The sequence below is a fragment of the Rhinoderma darwinii genome, chromosome 5 (genome assembly GCF_050947455.1).
Source record: "Rhinoderma darwinii isolate aRhiDar2 chromosome 5, aRhiDar2.hap1, whole genome shotgun sequence".
Lineage (NCBI taxonomy): Eukaryota > Metazoa > Chordata > Amphibia > Anura > Rhinodermatidae > Rhinoderma > Rhinoderma darwinii.
In genome coordinates, this window is record NC_134691.1 from 149,311,921 (window position 1) to 149,329,152 (window position 17,232).

Consider the following 17,232-nt stretch of genomic DNA (forward strand, 5'->3'; position numbering starts at 1 on the left):
TGTGAACCGGACCGAATGAGCCCTGGTGAGAACTCATTTTGACAGCATGTACAGAAGCTCATTTATAGGTGAAAACTAATATGGTGGCACTTCCTGCTGTCACATTTTCAAAAAACGCCTATTTACCCACATTTACAAAGACTGGTGTCTCTCGTCCACTTTGACTGGTGTAAAATATGCCAGTCAAAGAACATAAACGAAATCTTCATTTGCTTTGAGCGGGGATAGATTTGCGCCATTGTACAGATTTGTCACGTCATGCAGGTCTGCGCCAAAAACTGGCGCAATCTGATTAGTGAACGTGGGCCAATATTTCTAAGTAAAAATCAAAACCTATTAGTACCCTAAATAACATGTAGCGATCCCAAGTTTGTGTGATAGGACCACCAGCCTCATACCCAATTTACCACGCTCTTAGCATAAAATATGGGAGCACAGACCATAAAAAGCATAAGATATGACATGTCCTATCGTTTGCGGCGGCTTTCTATGTCCCGGACAACTCCCCGTAAATATACGGGATGGTGTCCGTGGACAATAGAAGTGAATGGGTCCGTAATTGCAGAGCAAAATTACGGTCCGCAATGGGGTCTTAGGCTATATAGCTGTTCATCTGTGGGCACTCAGGATTGAGAAGACCGTAACAGGCGCTGAAAAAAGTAGCTTGACCAGAAACCAAGTTTAATCCTGGGTGGAAGTTGAACACCTACTGTAGTTGCAGTCAGTCCTAGTCAGAGCTCCCCTTCGTGTTGCCGTCTAATATAAAGTGAAGCGTCAACCTGTAGTTGCTCTAACATTTATATTACAAATAAGAATTTCCTGATATATTGTTATAAGAAATACCATTCCTTTTACAAGGGGCTTTTAAGATAAGAAGTTGAAGGGAATGTTAAAAGCTGCTACTAATGGCGAGTCATGGTTATTTCAGGAATACTCCCGCTTACAAACTGATCAATGTAGATGATACTATTATATTAGGAAATTCCAGTTATGCAATTTCCAAATACAACATTTGAACCAATTTCATATTAAACAGGCAACAAGTTGTCCCATTCTGTCCTTTCAGTAATATCCAATATTTGTATGACGGGTAACACTAGTGTGTGTAGAGGGACCTGGCACCAGGTCTTTTCCTGTAAGGAGACCCATGAAATAAATAAGCCATGGTAAGACATGGTTTCTAAAAGTCTTCAGAAAATTGTGTTGTCAGCATTTTTACTGAAGAGATGAGAGTATGGGCATTGAGTTACTTAATCAGTGCAGAAAACGTCTTCCTTCTAGGAGTCTGATACACAGCAGCTGGCGCTAAGATGCCTGTACACGGATTCCTCCCAGCAGGCGGCACATTTCTGTAGCGTACAGGTGAGTACATGGGGATGGGGGACCTGGCTGTGACAACTGGGAGCAGGACAGAGGGGGTTTTTTTTATTTTTTTTTGGGAAGGGGGTGGGTTCTGCAGTGGCTGCCTTCTGAGGAAGGGGCTTTCCCTGTTATGTTCAATATTGAAATGAGGGGGGGGGGGCATGCTGTCACTACTGGGAAGAGGATTCCACACCGATAATCCATTAAAAAATTACAGTAGCATTTTTCAAAATGGAAAAATTCTGAGCGGATCTTAGGGCACGTTACAGATTTTTACCTTCTCAGCACACCTAGCAAATTGTGTATTTGCCATAGATTTCGACCATTGCAAAGGAGAAAAATTCCACTGCATGTGAATTTATCCTTACTGGAGTAAAGTTAGGCACTACCAGCCACGTTCTACGAACACTGGCAACCTAGGATTTCTCCAGGCCTGGACTAAAGGACAACTAGATACCAAATATTAAAATTAGCTTTGAGTGGGGCCATAAGGGAGACACCATTCGGAAAAGTAGAACTTACATTGGAGAGGTCTTCTCTCCTGGAACACTCTTTGATGGCTACATTGGCCATCTCGGAAGAGATAAACAATAATAGGATCCACCAGATAAAAGATCAATGATATATATGTTGAAGCATAACAAATGTAAAGATGAAATTCACCATCTAGATCCCATCTTTAGCAGCAAATTATGTATTTTTGACCAACATGGTTTGTTGCGATTTAGTCGAGAAGTGGCTTCTGGTCACTGTTCAGATTAGCTTAAGTGACTTTCAAGCACATACTCAAGGTCAAAGCATTAACAGGAAGCCAAATACCTTCAAGAAGTACAGTATATGCCAGCCTAGTGATAAATGTGTATACAAGAAGCCGGCCTAAGGAATCCACAGTGACAGCGAGGCAGCGCTGTCAGGAATGCAGAGCACAACTTGTTGGATGCAAGGTGTCTAGCTGATCCAGAACGATACAGTTGTAAGGTAACATAACAGTACGTAAAACAGAACAGATCAACGCCAAATCAATATCTTTCACAGTTGCATAAACAGAGTGTTTGTTTATTAAACCGTCTTACTCATTATTATACATTAGACAATAATTACGGCTAACGAAGAGTTGGCAGATTTGTCCTTGTAATTACAGGAAAAATATATACAATGTCCCTGCTGTGTTCACACACACAAAATGTGCAAAGTAAGGGCCTGTTCACGCAGAGTTTTTTGACAAGTTTTTTGGCGCGGAAACCGCTCCGCAAAACTCGTCAAAAACCGGTCGAAAATGCCTCCCATTGATTTCAATGGGAGGTAGGGGCGGTTTTCTTCTGCGAGCGGTAAAACCGCCTTGCCGGATAAAGAAGGGACATGCCCTATCTTCGCGCGTTTACACCTCTGACCTCCCATTGACATCAATGGGAGGCAGAGAGAGAGTGTATTTCGCAGAATTTTTTTGCCTGTAGACCTCCATGGCCACGGGCGAAAAACGGCGCAAAAATCGCTGCAAACGACGTGCAGGAAGGACAAAATCTGCCTTAAAATCTCAAACTGAATTTTGAGGCAGAATTTTCCTCCTGCAAAAAACTGTGTGAACACAGCCCAAGGCCAATTTTTGCAGCATTCTAAACATTAAAATAGATCTTTGTAATCTGTATATGGTGAACACCGACAAACACATTATAACGTTGGCAATATACCATTTGACAGACAATGCACATGATGCGATTCCAATGGCTTCTTTATACATTGTGGTGACAGACGACCGTTCCGTAGAACATAACACAACATACATAAACTTACAGAACATTCAGCATGTCTTCTCTTTCTACGTTGTGACAATAAAGTTATCGCACGGACATCAGCTGGGTGACCCTTGCCCCGTACTGACCTTAGTTCTAATCTCGGGCATGAGGCCTACAGCCCAGGTTATGTTGTAGGCTCTGACAAGTGTAGGTGCTTTTACTACAACTACTCTGTCCCGGAATTGTTTTGGTTGCGATCACATAATCAGGTTATCCATAAAACTTATAATTCAACGTGAGTAAGTGCATTCGAGCAACACGGACACGTAACCGGACTGAAGATAGACAAAGGATACTCCACGCTACATATCTGGGGGTCACTGTATACTTTACCATCTCTAGCCTTAGCCAAGAAGATGCGAAAGATGAACATGATATCACCAAGCCCTCCTCGTGACTATCCAGGACAAGATTGCAGCTACCAAACAATGACATGCTGCAGAGCATCTCCCTCCCTCGCTGGCACTGCCACCTTTACCAGGTAAACAGCTGCATGCATCCCTCAAAACAAGCACACCATCACAACAGAGAAACCATTTGCTAACCTCTTAGGTTTCTGGGGTGGATCTGTTTTGTCCGAGGCATGATCCTCCTCCTCCTCCTCCCGAAGCCTGGTTTATCCTTCTCAAAAATGGAGAGCGGTGCTGGCGGAGAGGAGTCTCCATATACCCGCCAAGTGTATCAGTAAATCCAGCAGCTGAACAAGGGAAGGAGAAAAACAACATGAGGGAAGACAAGACTAAGGGGGAGCCAGGATGGTCTGGGACTTCACTCCCCTCCCACACCCCCTGAAATGTACAGCACTGCAAAAATAATAAAGACACAATGGAAACTAATAGTGTATTTTAAAAGGTAAAAAAAAAAAAGGGAAGGGGTCTCTAAAGAGAAGTACAGCAGCCTCGCACACATCTACAGCACGCACACCTCCTTCAGGGCAAGGCAAAACAAAACAGCATCATTCTGCACATGAAGAGCTCGCTGGCTGCTCGCCTCTGGATCATTCATGGTTTTATGAATCACATGCGATGTGCACAGCCCACTAATGTGCCTGCTTTACAAATCGGGACGCCTTGTCGTCCTATTGCAACACTGCAAGCAAGTATACTGGGGAGGGAAAGAGAGGGAGGAAGAGAGAAAGCGGGAGAGGAGGAGGGAAGGGGGAGGTAGGGAGGGAAGGGGTGACGGAGACAGAGAAATGGATAACATTTGGTAGCCTGTGAATGAAAGCTCACATGAACAGATTTAGAAAGCATTACGTGGACCCCCACACAGGCAGGGGACCACACCAGACTCAGCATCACCTCATCTGAAGGGCCTATTAGATCATCTTCACATTGCTTAGCTGATCATGCGTTATATGATCCATTTATTCATTAAATGAATGCAGTCAAATGATGCGTGGCGATTCACAATGATGGACTCCACACCATGTTGGTGCAAATGCCTTGACACTGACATCCTGGAAGGGTGCTAGACAATAGACAGAGGTGATGCGCTATCTCAGGCGCCAGCGGTGATAAGTAAAGGCTTCGCCACTTCATCTATCAGATTGCAGCAGCTATTTTCAGGCTGGCATTATACAAGCAAAGAGGCATAGCATGGGTTAATTCTCATCTCTCTACTAGAGGATGGACTTGAGTGTTAGTGCTGAGAAAAGGCAGGGTGCCATGAGTAGCCTGGAAGCATGAGGGAGGGTGGGCTTTCACCAGTACTGGGGGGCATTAATGAGGGGTTTGGATGCAGCAGGGCACAGATCGAGCGGCATTCATACACTTGACAGTCTGGAATAGACAAGAGGCGATTACAGGATGGCTGAATTATGTGCAGCAAAAAGGGGGAAGGAACGAACAGAGTGAAAAAATATGAATGAATCTGGGGGGAGGAGCTTGGGGAAACCCCTGTGCAACATAGAGCGCCTTACAGGAACCCAAGAGGATTAGAGCTGCGGGGAGACTCCACTACTTGCTGCTAGTCATACAGATCCTCCTGCAGACTGTATACAGACTTGTGAACGTGGATGTGCGGTTATGTCCAGCTTGCTTCACCATACGCCTATTAGACCTCAGTAGAACTTCTAACGTACAGTTGTAGCATTGTGACAGTGAGGACAGTTTTTTCTATAACAATCATCTACAAATGACACATAAAAAGGAGACAATAAATCTCTTTCTGGTGGATTCAGAATGCGTTTTTTATAGTAATGAATGGAAAACTAAATAAGGAAGATGTAAGTTCTTCCACCTGTCAGCAGAAATCATGTATTACATTTACCTACAGTCATCAGCTAGCATTCCTCCAGTATAAGAATTGTATTGTTCTTTCACAATTACTTGTTTTATACAATGTTACAGATTCTTGTTTTTTTTAATCAGTAACTACAAGGCTGCAAAAAAATAAATAAAAAAAGATGTGCAGAACTGTCCAAAAGTGTCTAAGACTCAATAAAATCACACGCAACTTTATAGCAATTTCCTCTAATTGAAAAGTGTGACAATGTAACAATTAATCTAGAACTCAATGGAAGTCTATCTGCCCTGGACACATGCTACATAGGGACTATGGATGCACAATGACTACCAGTAGACCAAGATCTGCAATGATCAGAGCTAGAAGAAAGCGTTTGGACATAGTGGCAACCAATGTATATTATATCCTGCAATAACAAATATACACAAGAAGGAGAAAACAGCGGCCGACTGCATTAACTGGTGATAAACTCCTTTCTTTTGAGAACAACACTTCTTCCAAAAAAGTTCCTTAGAAAAAAGAAAAAAAAAAAAAACGCAATACACACGAGTCATTTTCTGTTGGTACACGTGTATACAGTCACGTGCAGTGTAGTGTTGCACCAGAAATGACATCATCGTTTTGATAAGCCGACGTCATCACAGATTTCCTTTGTTCCATTATGAGCCGTGTCTCCGCTATACACAGTGGGATTTGCATACATGACACACTCCTTATTTCTCACGCTATGGTAGTGTAATGTTGTATGCCGTGTGAGAAGATATGGACCAGAGATGGAAGCGTCTATCATTTCAGATGGGAGGATGACTTTCAAGGACAATGAGAGGAGACTGCCTCATTCCCACCTCTCTGCACAGTGTTGAGAATGGGAGGGACAGTGCGGAGCAGCAGGCATTAACACACCATCGTCTGGTATGCCAGCTTTCTACTAAACTATTTGGCAGATCACTGGAGCTAGGGTATAAAAGAACATCTCCTGCATTCTGGGCAAGGGTAGGACAAAGGGGCTAGTTGCAGTATGTAGGTACATGGCCAGTGCATCTAACAGACAAGCTTTTCTTAAGGCACTGAAGATACGAAGATTATTAATAGGATGACTATAGCAAGGGTGCAAAACCTGCGGCCCGCGATGCTATTTTGTGCAGCCCCTAACCTTTTCTGACAGTCTCATATTTGGGACTCCTCTCGGTTTGGGCCTCTATAGAGGAAGAGATGAAGTTGAGAGGAGTCTGTGTAGAAATGCAGATCTTTCCATTGTAGTTTATGGGAGTATCTCCCACAAACTACGTGGAGAGAACCGTGCTTCTACGTGGCCACCTTGACGCTTCCACACTGGAAAAGAGGGAGCAGGGGATCCCTATTGTCAGAATAAGTGGAAGTTCCATCTATCAGACATTTATGACATATACAGCCGATATGTCTCAGATGGGAATACCCATACAAGTTGTATTGAGGCCTTTGTGAGTGGAAGTGAACAATGTGGTCCTAGGACCAAAAAAAAGATTGCACACCCCTGCTCTAGTTAGAATTGTGACTCAGTTACCTTAAGGCCGGATTCACACGAGCGTTTTGGGTGCGCAAAAGGCATTTAACAGCTCCGTGTCAGCCCTTTATAATGCGCGGCTGCGTGATTTTCGCGCAGCCGCCATCATTATGACACTCCGTTTGGATGTTTGTAAACAGAAAAGTACGTGGTGCTTTTCTGTTTTCATTCATCCTTTTCACTGCTGTTGCGCGAATCACGTGCGTCCCACGGAAGTGCTTCCGTGTGGCATGCATGATATTCACGCACCCATTGACTTCAATGGGTGCGTGATGCGCGAAAAACGCACCAAGAACGGACATGTCGTGACAAAAATCACGCAACTGTCTGCACAGCCCAATAGACTAATATAGGTCCGTGCAACGCACGTGAAAATCAGACGTATATCACGTTCGTCTGAATAAGCCCATAAAAATATAAAATCTCAGGACTTCCATAGGTAACAATATGATTAGATAGGAGCGAATTTCACAAAATTTGTTTTGGGTCCAACGCAGTCGAATTGACTGTCCGATTGAGTCCAAATAAATTCGTCACTAATCAAAGTGCCCTGAAAACTCGTGTCCGACTCTCTGATGTCCTCTAGGACTATATCGAAGTTAAATCCAACCCCTTTCAAGCTCTTTAGAGAGGCTGGTGACAGAGCCTCTAACACCAAGCCAGCAAGTAATGGCAAGGTATATGACAGCAACATATATGGGTAGAGGGAGGGACAACCGCAGTGCACTTTGGCAAGGATGACTGCAAGGCATTATGGGGGGGGGGGGGGAGGAGACCATAATTTTACCGCCATTCGTGCACCACAAACCCCAAAGGCTTCTGAATTCGGCGAATCCGAAACGTAGAAAATTCAGACCGGATTTAATGTGTTGAATCGTTTCGCTCATCTGTAAACTTCACTTTAAAACGATACATTAACATTATCTTAAACAATTAAATTGGCATAAAAAATGAAATGGTCATTTTGAGCAGTGGGGAAGAATCGTGCAGGATCAGTCTGACTTTGAGTGGTCAGTCTTCTCTACAATCTACGTAAAGTACCTGCCAATGCCAAGTGCAGATCATTTCAAATGAATTTATTCTGGGGTCTGTATTCAATCTGGGGTGTGATGATTCCACCGCATTGACACGTAATAAAAAAATTGCTTTGCAAAAGTGTGCACGGCGGTAAAATCTGGACCTGAATGTATGAGCTTTTTATATTGGAACTACCGGTAAAACTTCAAAACATTTGAACATATCTCTTGACGAAACGTGGAAAATCAAATGTTCTGTTAATGTTCCTGCAGGATATTGTGGTTTGTGAATTTATCATTTTGGGCTGCTTTCACTCTGGTGACACTGATATACGGGTTTTGAAAATACACACATAGCCAGAGAGAATATCGCTGACACTGCGCTACAAAAGGTACACGTAGACTGCAAGCTTTATGACTGATGACCATACAGAAACAAATTGTAAAGCCTGACAACTAAATTAGGCTCTGTGCATCACGTTTAACGTCATCACATTGCTGGGGAAAGCTCCAGACGTACACGTTACACATAGGCCGTGACAGATGCCTTAAAGGGGTTGTCCACTTTGAGCAAATTAATGTTATTTTTTGTATAGTTACAAGTTATACAATTTTCCTATATACTTTGTGTTAATTCCTCATGGTTTTCAAGATCTCTGCTTGTTGTTATTGAGTAGGAGCATTCATTGTTTATTTACAGTGGACACAATTCTGTCCATGGACATGTGATGGACACACAGGTGCTGGGATCGTTAGAAGACACAGCTCTGATAACTAACTGTAACGAGCCGTGCACCTGCGTGTCATCACATGACCATAGACAGAATTTTATCTACTGCAAGTAAACAATGAATGTTCCTACTGAATAACAACAAGCAGAGATCATGAAAACCATGAAGATTTAACCCCTTAATGCCCAGCCTATTTTAGACCTTAATGACCAGGCTATTTTTTACGTTTTTCCATCGTCGCATTCCAAGAGCTATAACTTTTTTTATTTTTGCATCGACATAGCTGTATAAGGTCTTGTTTTTTGTGGGACAAGTTGTATTTTTTAATAGCACAATTTTTAGGTACATATTATTTATTGATTAACTTTTATTAACTTTTTTTGGGGGGGGGGGAATCTGGCATTTCGCCACTCTTTTTTGCGTCTTAAATCTACGCCGTTTACCATGTGGTATAAATAACACAATAACTTTATTCAGCGGGTTGTTACGATTGTTTTTGGGTCTCCTTATTTGAGGAGCCGTAACGTTTTTATTTTTTCGCCGATGCGTTTGTATGATGGTTTTTTTTTTGCGGGACGACTTGTAGTTTTTATTGGTACCATTTTGGAGTAGATGCGACTTTTTGATCACTTTATAATCACATTTTTTTAAAGTCAGGATTCACAGAAAACAGCAATTTTTCCATAGTTTTTTATTACATTTTTTACGCCGTTCACCGTGCGGGTTAAGTAATGTAATAGCTTTATAGTCGGGGTCGTTACGGACCCGGCAATACCAAATATGTGTAACTATTTAACTTTATTTAGTTTTTTTAATACTAAAGAATTTTGTAAGGGAAAAAGTGGGTTTTTCATTTTTTTTTCACTTTTTTTTAATTAACTTTATACTTTTTTTTTTACTTTTTTACTAGTCCCACTAGGGGACTTCACTATGCGATCCTCCGATCGCTATTATAATACACTGCAATACTTTTGTATTGCAGTGTATTACTGCCTGTCCGTTTAAAACAGACAGGCATCTGCTAGGTCATGCCTGCGGCATGATCTAGCAGGCATTCACTACAGGCAGACCTGGAGGCATTTATTAGGCCCCCGGCTGCCATGGGAGACACAGACACTCGGCGATCTTATCGCCGGGTGTCAGTGGGAGAGAGAGGGAGCTCCCTCCCTCTCTCCAAAACCACTCAGATGCGGTGCACGCTATTGAGCACCGCATCTGAGGGGTTAAACGGGTGAGATCGATACTGATATCGATCTCACCCGGCAGAGCAGGGACGCCCCCAGCCCTCAGCTGCCTCTGGCAGCTGAGAGCAGGGAGATTTGACAGCTCCCTGCTCTGTTTACTTATTCCGATTCCGCGACGTAAAAAGTCTATGGCATCGGAATAAGGCCCGTTAGTGACCGACGTAAAAAGACTATGGGCCGGTCACTAACGGGTTAATACAGAAAGTATGTTGGAATATTGCACAACTTAATTACACAAAAATAATAAATTTGCTGAAACCGGACAACTTTTTTAATGTGGGATCTGACATATACGTTAAACGGATACCATTATACTCTATGGGCCACAATTAGGCATCCGTTTAACACACACACACATCTCCCATTGACTAATGGTATCCAATTAAGGCCCCATGCACACGAAAATATTTTTGTGGCCCCAATTAACCCACAAATAGGCGGGTAAATTTCGGCCCCATTTATTTCAATGGGCCCATGCACACGACCGTGGTTTCCATGGTCCGTGCATTGCCCAGGAGCCTGGACCGCAAAAAGATAGGACATGTCTTATTGAAATTAGGCTCATTGAAATGAATGCACGCAGCCACGTGCATGGCCGGCGATTTGCGTGCACTCCGCAGCCGTCTGAGCCGCAAATCACGGCTGTGCACACCACTACGGTCTTGTGAATAAGGCCTAACATATACATCATGAAAGGCTATTGAAAAGCCATGACATACGTTAAACATACACCTGTGATGTATGCCATACGGCGGCATATGACACCCATTAGCGCCCATGCTAAAAAAAACACAAAAACTTTCACATTGGATTAGATTTTTTGTGGGATCCCTCCGAATGGAAAAGCAGTCTACTACGCTATGCCATACTTAAAAAATAAAATAAAAAAGTTACATAGATTTAAGCCAGTCCGACGGAGGTTAGCTGAAAATCCTCTAAGGCGAAATTCACACATGAGTTTTGCACGCGCAAAAAACGCAGAGTTTTTGCGCATTGCATGTCATAAGTGTTTGGTGCGTGGCTGCGTGATTTTTGCGCATATGCCTTCCTTATGACACGCGGTTTTGAGGTTTAGAAAAAGAAATGAAGGAGGTGGTTTTATTTTCCCCTTCATTTCTTGATCTACTGTTGCGCGAATCACGCGCAGCACACGGAAGTGCGTGTGTGCTGCACGTGATTTTCACGCACCCATTGACTTTAATGGGTGCGTGATGCGCAAAAAACGCTCAAGTATAGGACATGTCGGGAGTTTCACGTAGCGGAGACATGCTGCGTGAAAAACACGGAATGTCTGAATGTCCCCATTGCCTTACATAGGTCCGTGTGACGCGCATGATTGTCACGCGCGTATCACGGACGTGAAACACGTTCGTGTTAATAAGGCCTAAGGCTGTGTTCACATCAGCGTAGTCTTTCCGTTGAGGGGTTTCATCAGAGGTTTCCGTCGGGGGAACCCCTCAACGGAAAGGCAAATGGAAATCTTAGCTTCCGTTTGCATAACCATTGCTCGACAACGCAAACCATTAGCAAAGTTTCTGTCACCATTGAGATCAATGGTGATGCAAACGGAAACCTCAGACGAAACCCCTCAACAGAAAGACAACGCTGATATAAACAGGCATTAATTTGCGTCCTTCACCGTATCAGTCACCTTTCAAAAGGAAAAGTTTGGCAAATTCCACCTGCCACTTGCAAGTCCTTTTATTGTGAAATGGATGTTTTGGTGAAAGAAATGCTGCGCTGTGGAGAAGTAGGCAGAGCAGGCTAAAGCTATTTTTTCAATTTTACATTCGATTCAATTAACATTGATTTTCAAGGCCCTTTTACACCGGCCGATAAGCGGCCAGTGCAGCAAGCACCGATCGACGAGACATCGTTGATCGACGCTCGTTTGCTCCGGTCACAAGGAGCTATGGATGGAAAGAGCGGTTGTTACTCCGATCGCTCGTCCCCATCCATTATCATCATGTCGGCAGCGCGTCTCTCTGTTTACACAGGGAGATGTGCTGCCGACAACGATAATATTTTACTTTTTTAAAAATGATACGACCGTTATATGATCGAGCATTTGTGCGGTCATCTGCTGATCTTTCCCGGCAACGAGCTTTATACGAACGCTCGTCTGCCCGATAATCGTCCTATGTAAAACCCCCTTTAAGTGACAGTGCATGTAAATTGCCTCAACAATCATTATCAGCAGATGTAGATCATGGAAACAGAGATCAAAATAGTCATCTGCAAGATAAGGTAATGGTTTACGTGTAAAAATCCATCAGTGGTGTTAAAGGGGTTGTCCACTTTGGACAATCAATTTGCGTTAGATTGGCCCCCTGGAGAAATGCAGATTACAGGATGTCCCGCTGTTGGGGCTCCCAGCAATCCGCTATAATATGTGGGTGAACCTGGCAGCAAGTCATTTTCCCTGCAGCGCCACCATAGGGGAAATAAAGCTGCGTCCTCCAGAGTGAGAAACACTCTTTGTAGAAAATCTCTACTCTGGCTAATAGATGAGGATCCTGAATGGCACCCCCCCAAACACACACACACACACACACACACACACACACACACACCCCACACGTCTATTTATTCAGAAATCCCTAATAGTATATTTTGAAAAGGGTTTTCAAAACAGGAAAATCCCTTTAAGAATGAAACCTGGGTTTGGATCTGCGATTATATTATTACTTTAACCTTATGAGGAGTTTGAAGTGGAAGCTTTGTGGTTTGTTATCAACTACTTGTTGAAACATTGTTACATGTAAATTTGTGTCTTGTGTGGAAGGACATTTTAGCATCAACAAAGATAGTCAAATGGAATGTAAAATCAAGGCAAAATTAAAAGTATGCAAACAACCTAACAGAAATAGACAGACACTAAACCATGTGCAGAAATTCATGCATTCATGGGCTGGTTTCCCTGACTAAACTGATGTACTTGAGGATCACAATTTCCAATTCCATGATGTGGCTGGAATTGCATAAAGCACCCCACCAATGGGCTCTGGACCAATGGAAACACTTTCCTAAAAGCAATGAATGGCATTTTAGTACTTGGCAGCAGAATCTGGTTTTGGCATCTATGCCTGGAAAATACTTCCAGAACAAATGCAAATTTCTAAACAATAATCTGGGTATGTTTGTCACCGTTTTGCTAGGCCACTTATTTCAGGTAAAGAGAAATTGTGATGCTACAGCATAAGGCCCCAAGCACACGACCGTAAAAAATCTCCGTAATTGCGGATCAATTCAGTTCTATTGGCCACGGACGCCTTTCCGTATCGCTACGGATAGGTGTCCGTGCCGTAGAACTGTACCGCAAAATATAGAACATGTCCTATCTTTTGTGTTTTACGGGCCATGCTCCCATACTGGAGCACGGGTCGAAAATGTGGGCTGTGGCCCACAGCCGTGCCCGCAATAGCGGGCCGTGATTACGGGCACGGCCGTGTGCATGAGGCTATGGCCCCATGTACACGATTGTATTTTTCATCAGTAATTACAGACCCATTCATTTCTATTGGCCACGGACACCTTTCAGTATATTCACTGATGGCTGTCCATACTGAATAAATTTTACCACCTGTCCTATTCTTGTCAGTAATTACGGCACAGACTCTCTCATAGAAGCCTATGGGTACTTCCGTAAATACGGACGGCTACGGATGCGCATCAGTAAACAGTCTGTATTTAATGAAGCATTGCAAGGCAACATGTTGATGACATCATTTGCAGCCTCCCCCCTTTTTTTTTTACGGATCAGTATATACGGATCAAATACGGATGCAATACGGACCGTATTTGTGGATACCAATCTGTATATACGGATGAATTACGGATGCCTACGGAGCCGGCTTTTCCGGACAGTATTTACTGATAGATGAAAATACGGCCGTGTGCATGGGGCCTAAAAGGTAATTCCAGAGAACGGTGTTCTGCCTTTTCAGTGTGACAATGACCTTGGAGGGGTCTTAAACTACTGGTTAACAGAGTTTGGTGTGGAAGAACTTGACAAGCCTGCACTACTCCAGACTTCCAATTCTAGCCAAAAGTGGTCATTGTGATTGATCATCAAGTACGAGCCTAGTGTTTATATTACAGCCGCTATAATGGATTTCCATAGTGAACCAAACTTCGATTACCATAGGGTTCCATGGTGAATAGAATTCAGTGTACTCGAACCACGGGGGGGGGGGGGGGGGGGGATGAGTTGCAGAGTCCTGCGGTCGTAATAGAGACACTAAAATGCAGCTGGATTAAAGAGGCTCTGTCACCAGATTTTGCAACCACTATCTGCTATTGCAGCAGATAGGCGCTGCAATGTAGATTACAGTAACGTTTTTATTTTTAAAAAACGAGCATTTTTGGCCAAGTTATGACCATTTTCGTATTTATGCAAATGAGGCTTGCAAAAGTCCAAGTGGGCGTGTTTAAAGTAAAAGTACAACTGGGCGTGTATTATGTGCGTACATCGGGGCGTGTTTACTACTTTTACTAGCTGGGCGTTCTGATGAGAAATATCATCCACTTCTCTTCACAACGCCCAGCTTCTGGCAGATCACGCTGTGACGTCACTCACATGTCCTGCATCGTGTCGGCACCAGAGGCTACAGATGATTCTGCAGCAGCATCAGCATTTGCAGGTAAGTAGCTACATTGACTTACCTGCTAACGCCGATGCTGCTGCAGAATCATCTGTAGCCTCTGGTGCCGATGTGTCCTCGCTCGTCTGACACGATGCAGGACCTGTGAGTGACGACACAGCGTGATCTCTGGAGAACACGCTCTGTGTCTGCACTGCCAGAAGCTGGGCGTTCTGAAGAGAAGTGGATGATACTTCTATACACAACGCCCAGCTAGTAAAAGTAGTAAAAACGCCCCGATGTACGCACATAATACACGCCCAGTTGTACTTTTACTTTTCAACACGCCCAGTTGTACTTTTGCAAGCCTCATTTGCATAAATACGAAAATGGTCATAACTTGGCCAAAAATGCTCGTTTTTTAAAAATAAAAACGTTACTGTAATCTACATTGCAGCGCCGATCTGCTGCAATAGCAGATAGGGGCTGCAAAATCTAGTGACAGAGCCTCTTTAAGGCCGTCTACGTTTTTTTCCGCAGCGAGGGCATAAGATTTTCTTAATCTCATCCACTTTGCTGCTACTGCAAATGTTGCGGAATTTCCACACAGAATTCCGTTGCAGAAATTTTACGCAACGTGGGAATCCGGCCTTAGGCCTCATTCTCACACTGCAGATTTCTTCAGTATGAAATCAGCTGTGGATGCAGAGAAGACGTATAAATCCTTCTATTACATTTTCCCGGTGTAGGTTCCATTCCACCCGATGCAATCAGCTATTATGGCCAAATGGAGCGGCCAGAAAATACTCACTTCATCTTGTAGCAAAACAAGTTATTTTAACCCTTTCCCATCGCTCCACCAGCGATTTACGTCAAGAAAGGGTATTTAAATATGGCGCCCGCTCAGAAGCAGAACAGTCGCCATAGCCGCCTGGTCTCTGCTGTGTTGATCTGATCACAAGCATTTAACCCCTCAGGTGCCAGTGTCAGATGTGACTACCGGCATCTGAGGGGTTTATACTGCCCCTTCCACTTCAGGGCCGTTCACCGGATCCCACACGACGAGATCTCGAGCCGGTGTATTCCTGTAGTATTTGGGAGCCTTGTGAACGCTCCCGGCCCTGCTATAGGAAGATTGCTATGGAGATTTGCTTCTGGCTGGTCTCAATAGTAATGCACTGATTTTGCCATAGACTGCAATATTGCAGTCTATGGCATAAGCGATCGAATGATCGCAGGTTCAAGCCCCCTAGGGCTATATATATCAAAAAGTTCAAATCACCCCCCTTTTCTTAGATCACATATAAAAAACAATAATAAACAAACATTAGGCATCTCCACGTCTGAAAATCGCCAAACGATAAAAATATTTATCCAATAAAGGTAAACGTCGTAGCAGGAAAAAAAAAGGTCAAAATGGCCTATTCAAAGTTTTTTTTTTTGCCACTTCAACCCACCAAAGAATTGAATAAAAAAAAGTTATCGAAATGCCTGAGATTCCCCAAAATGGTAATGAAACGACATCTTTCCACTTACAAAATGACACCTTACACAGCTCTGTACACAGAAATATAAAAAAATACAGGGGTCAAAATAAGGCGGTGCAAAAAAATTAGGTACTAAAACATGATGAAAACTATATAAATTTGGTAGCACCGTGATTGTACTGACCCGCAAAATAAAGATAATGTGTCATTTTCACCGTACAGTGAACACTGTAAAAACAAAACCCACAAGAAAATGGAGGAACTGCTGTTTTTTTCCAATTCCATTCAGAATTTTTTTCTAGCTTCCCAGTACACACACACTATTAAATAGTACCGTTAGAAAGTACAACTTCTTGCGTCAAAATGAAGCCCTCATATGGCGGTGTCAAAAAAAAAAAAAAAAGTTATGACCTTTTGAAGGCAGGGAGGAAAAAACAAAAGAATTAGGGCCGATTCAGACAACCGTGAATTGCGTCCGTGCAGGTCGCGTGGTTTTCACGCGGCTCGCATGGACTAATAGAAGTCTATGAGCCAGTACAGACAGTCTTGCGGAGTGCGTTGCGTAAAACTCACGACATGTCCTTTCTTTGTGCGCTGTTCGCGCATCACGCACGCATTGAAGTCAATGGGTGCGTGAAAACCACGCATGCCGCACGGAAGCACTTCCGTGTGAACTGCCTGTTTCGCGCAACAGCTGTCAAAAGGATGAATGTAAACAGAAAAGCACCACGTGCCTTTTCTGTTTACAAACATCCAAATGGCGTGTCATAATGATGGCGGCTGCCCGAAAACCACGCAGCCGTGCATCATATGATGCTGCCTCAAGGAGCAGGTAAGTGGCTTTTGCGCAGGCAAAACGCCGCGTGTTTTGCGTGCGCAAAAACGCCACGGTCGTCTGAATCAGCCCTAAAAATGAAAATTTGTCTGGTCCTGAAAGAGTAAAGGGGCCATAAAATTGACTGTTAATCTAGTGCACGGGTCTGGGGCCTCTAGGATGAGAACAATGAGACACTTTGCTTCACTTGTCATCATAAAAGATTTAATGAAAATTAGGGGAAATCGTATAAAATAATCAGTACACGTTTCCAAGTCTCATGCAGCACAAACGTGTTTTTGTGTCCGTTATTCATAGTTAAAAATGCGGATGAATTGAAGACCCATTCATTTCTGTGGGCCCATGCACACAACCGTGGTTTCCACGGTCCGTGCATTGGCCGAGAGCCCGG

The 17,232-nt window shown here is 43.4% G+C and overlaps 1 protein-coding gene across 2 annotated transcripts in view; it reads right to left on the minus strand.

The window, feature by feature from the left end:
- The window catches only part of HIVEP1 (HIVEP zinc finger 1), a 245,536-nt gene that overhangs the window by 217,235 nt on the left and 11,069 nt on the right, over positions 1 to 17,232 (minus strand). The window contains exons 1-2 of one of the 2 annotated variants that reach the window (XM_075826631.1): positions 4,080 to 4,215; positions 3,701 to 3,852 (exon numbers count right to left, since the gene is read on the minus strand). In XM_075826631.1, the coding sequence (XP_075682746.1) occupies positions 3,701 to 3,740 (40 nt within the window). In that variant the 5' untranslated portion in view covers positions 3,741 to 3,852; positions 4,080 to 4,215. Of the gene's footprint in view, positions 1 to 3,700; positions 3,853 to 4,079; positions 4,216 to 17,232 lie in introns of those variants that run through there. The other variant, XM_075826632.1, reaches the window with a different exon arrangement.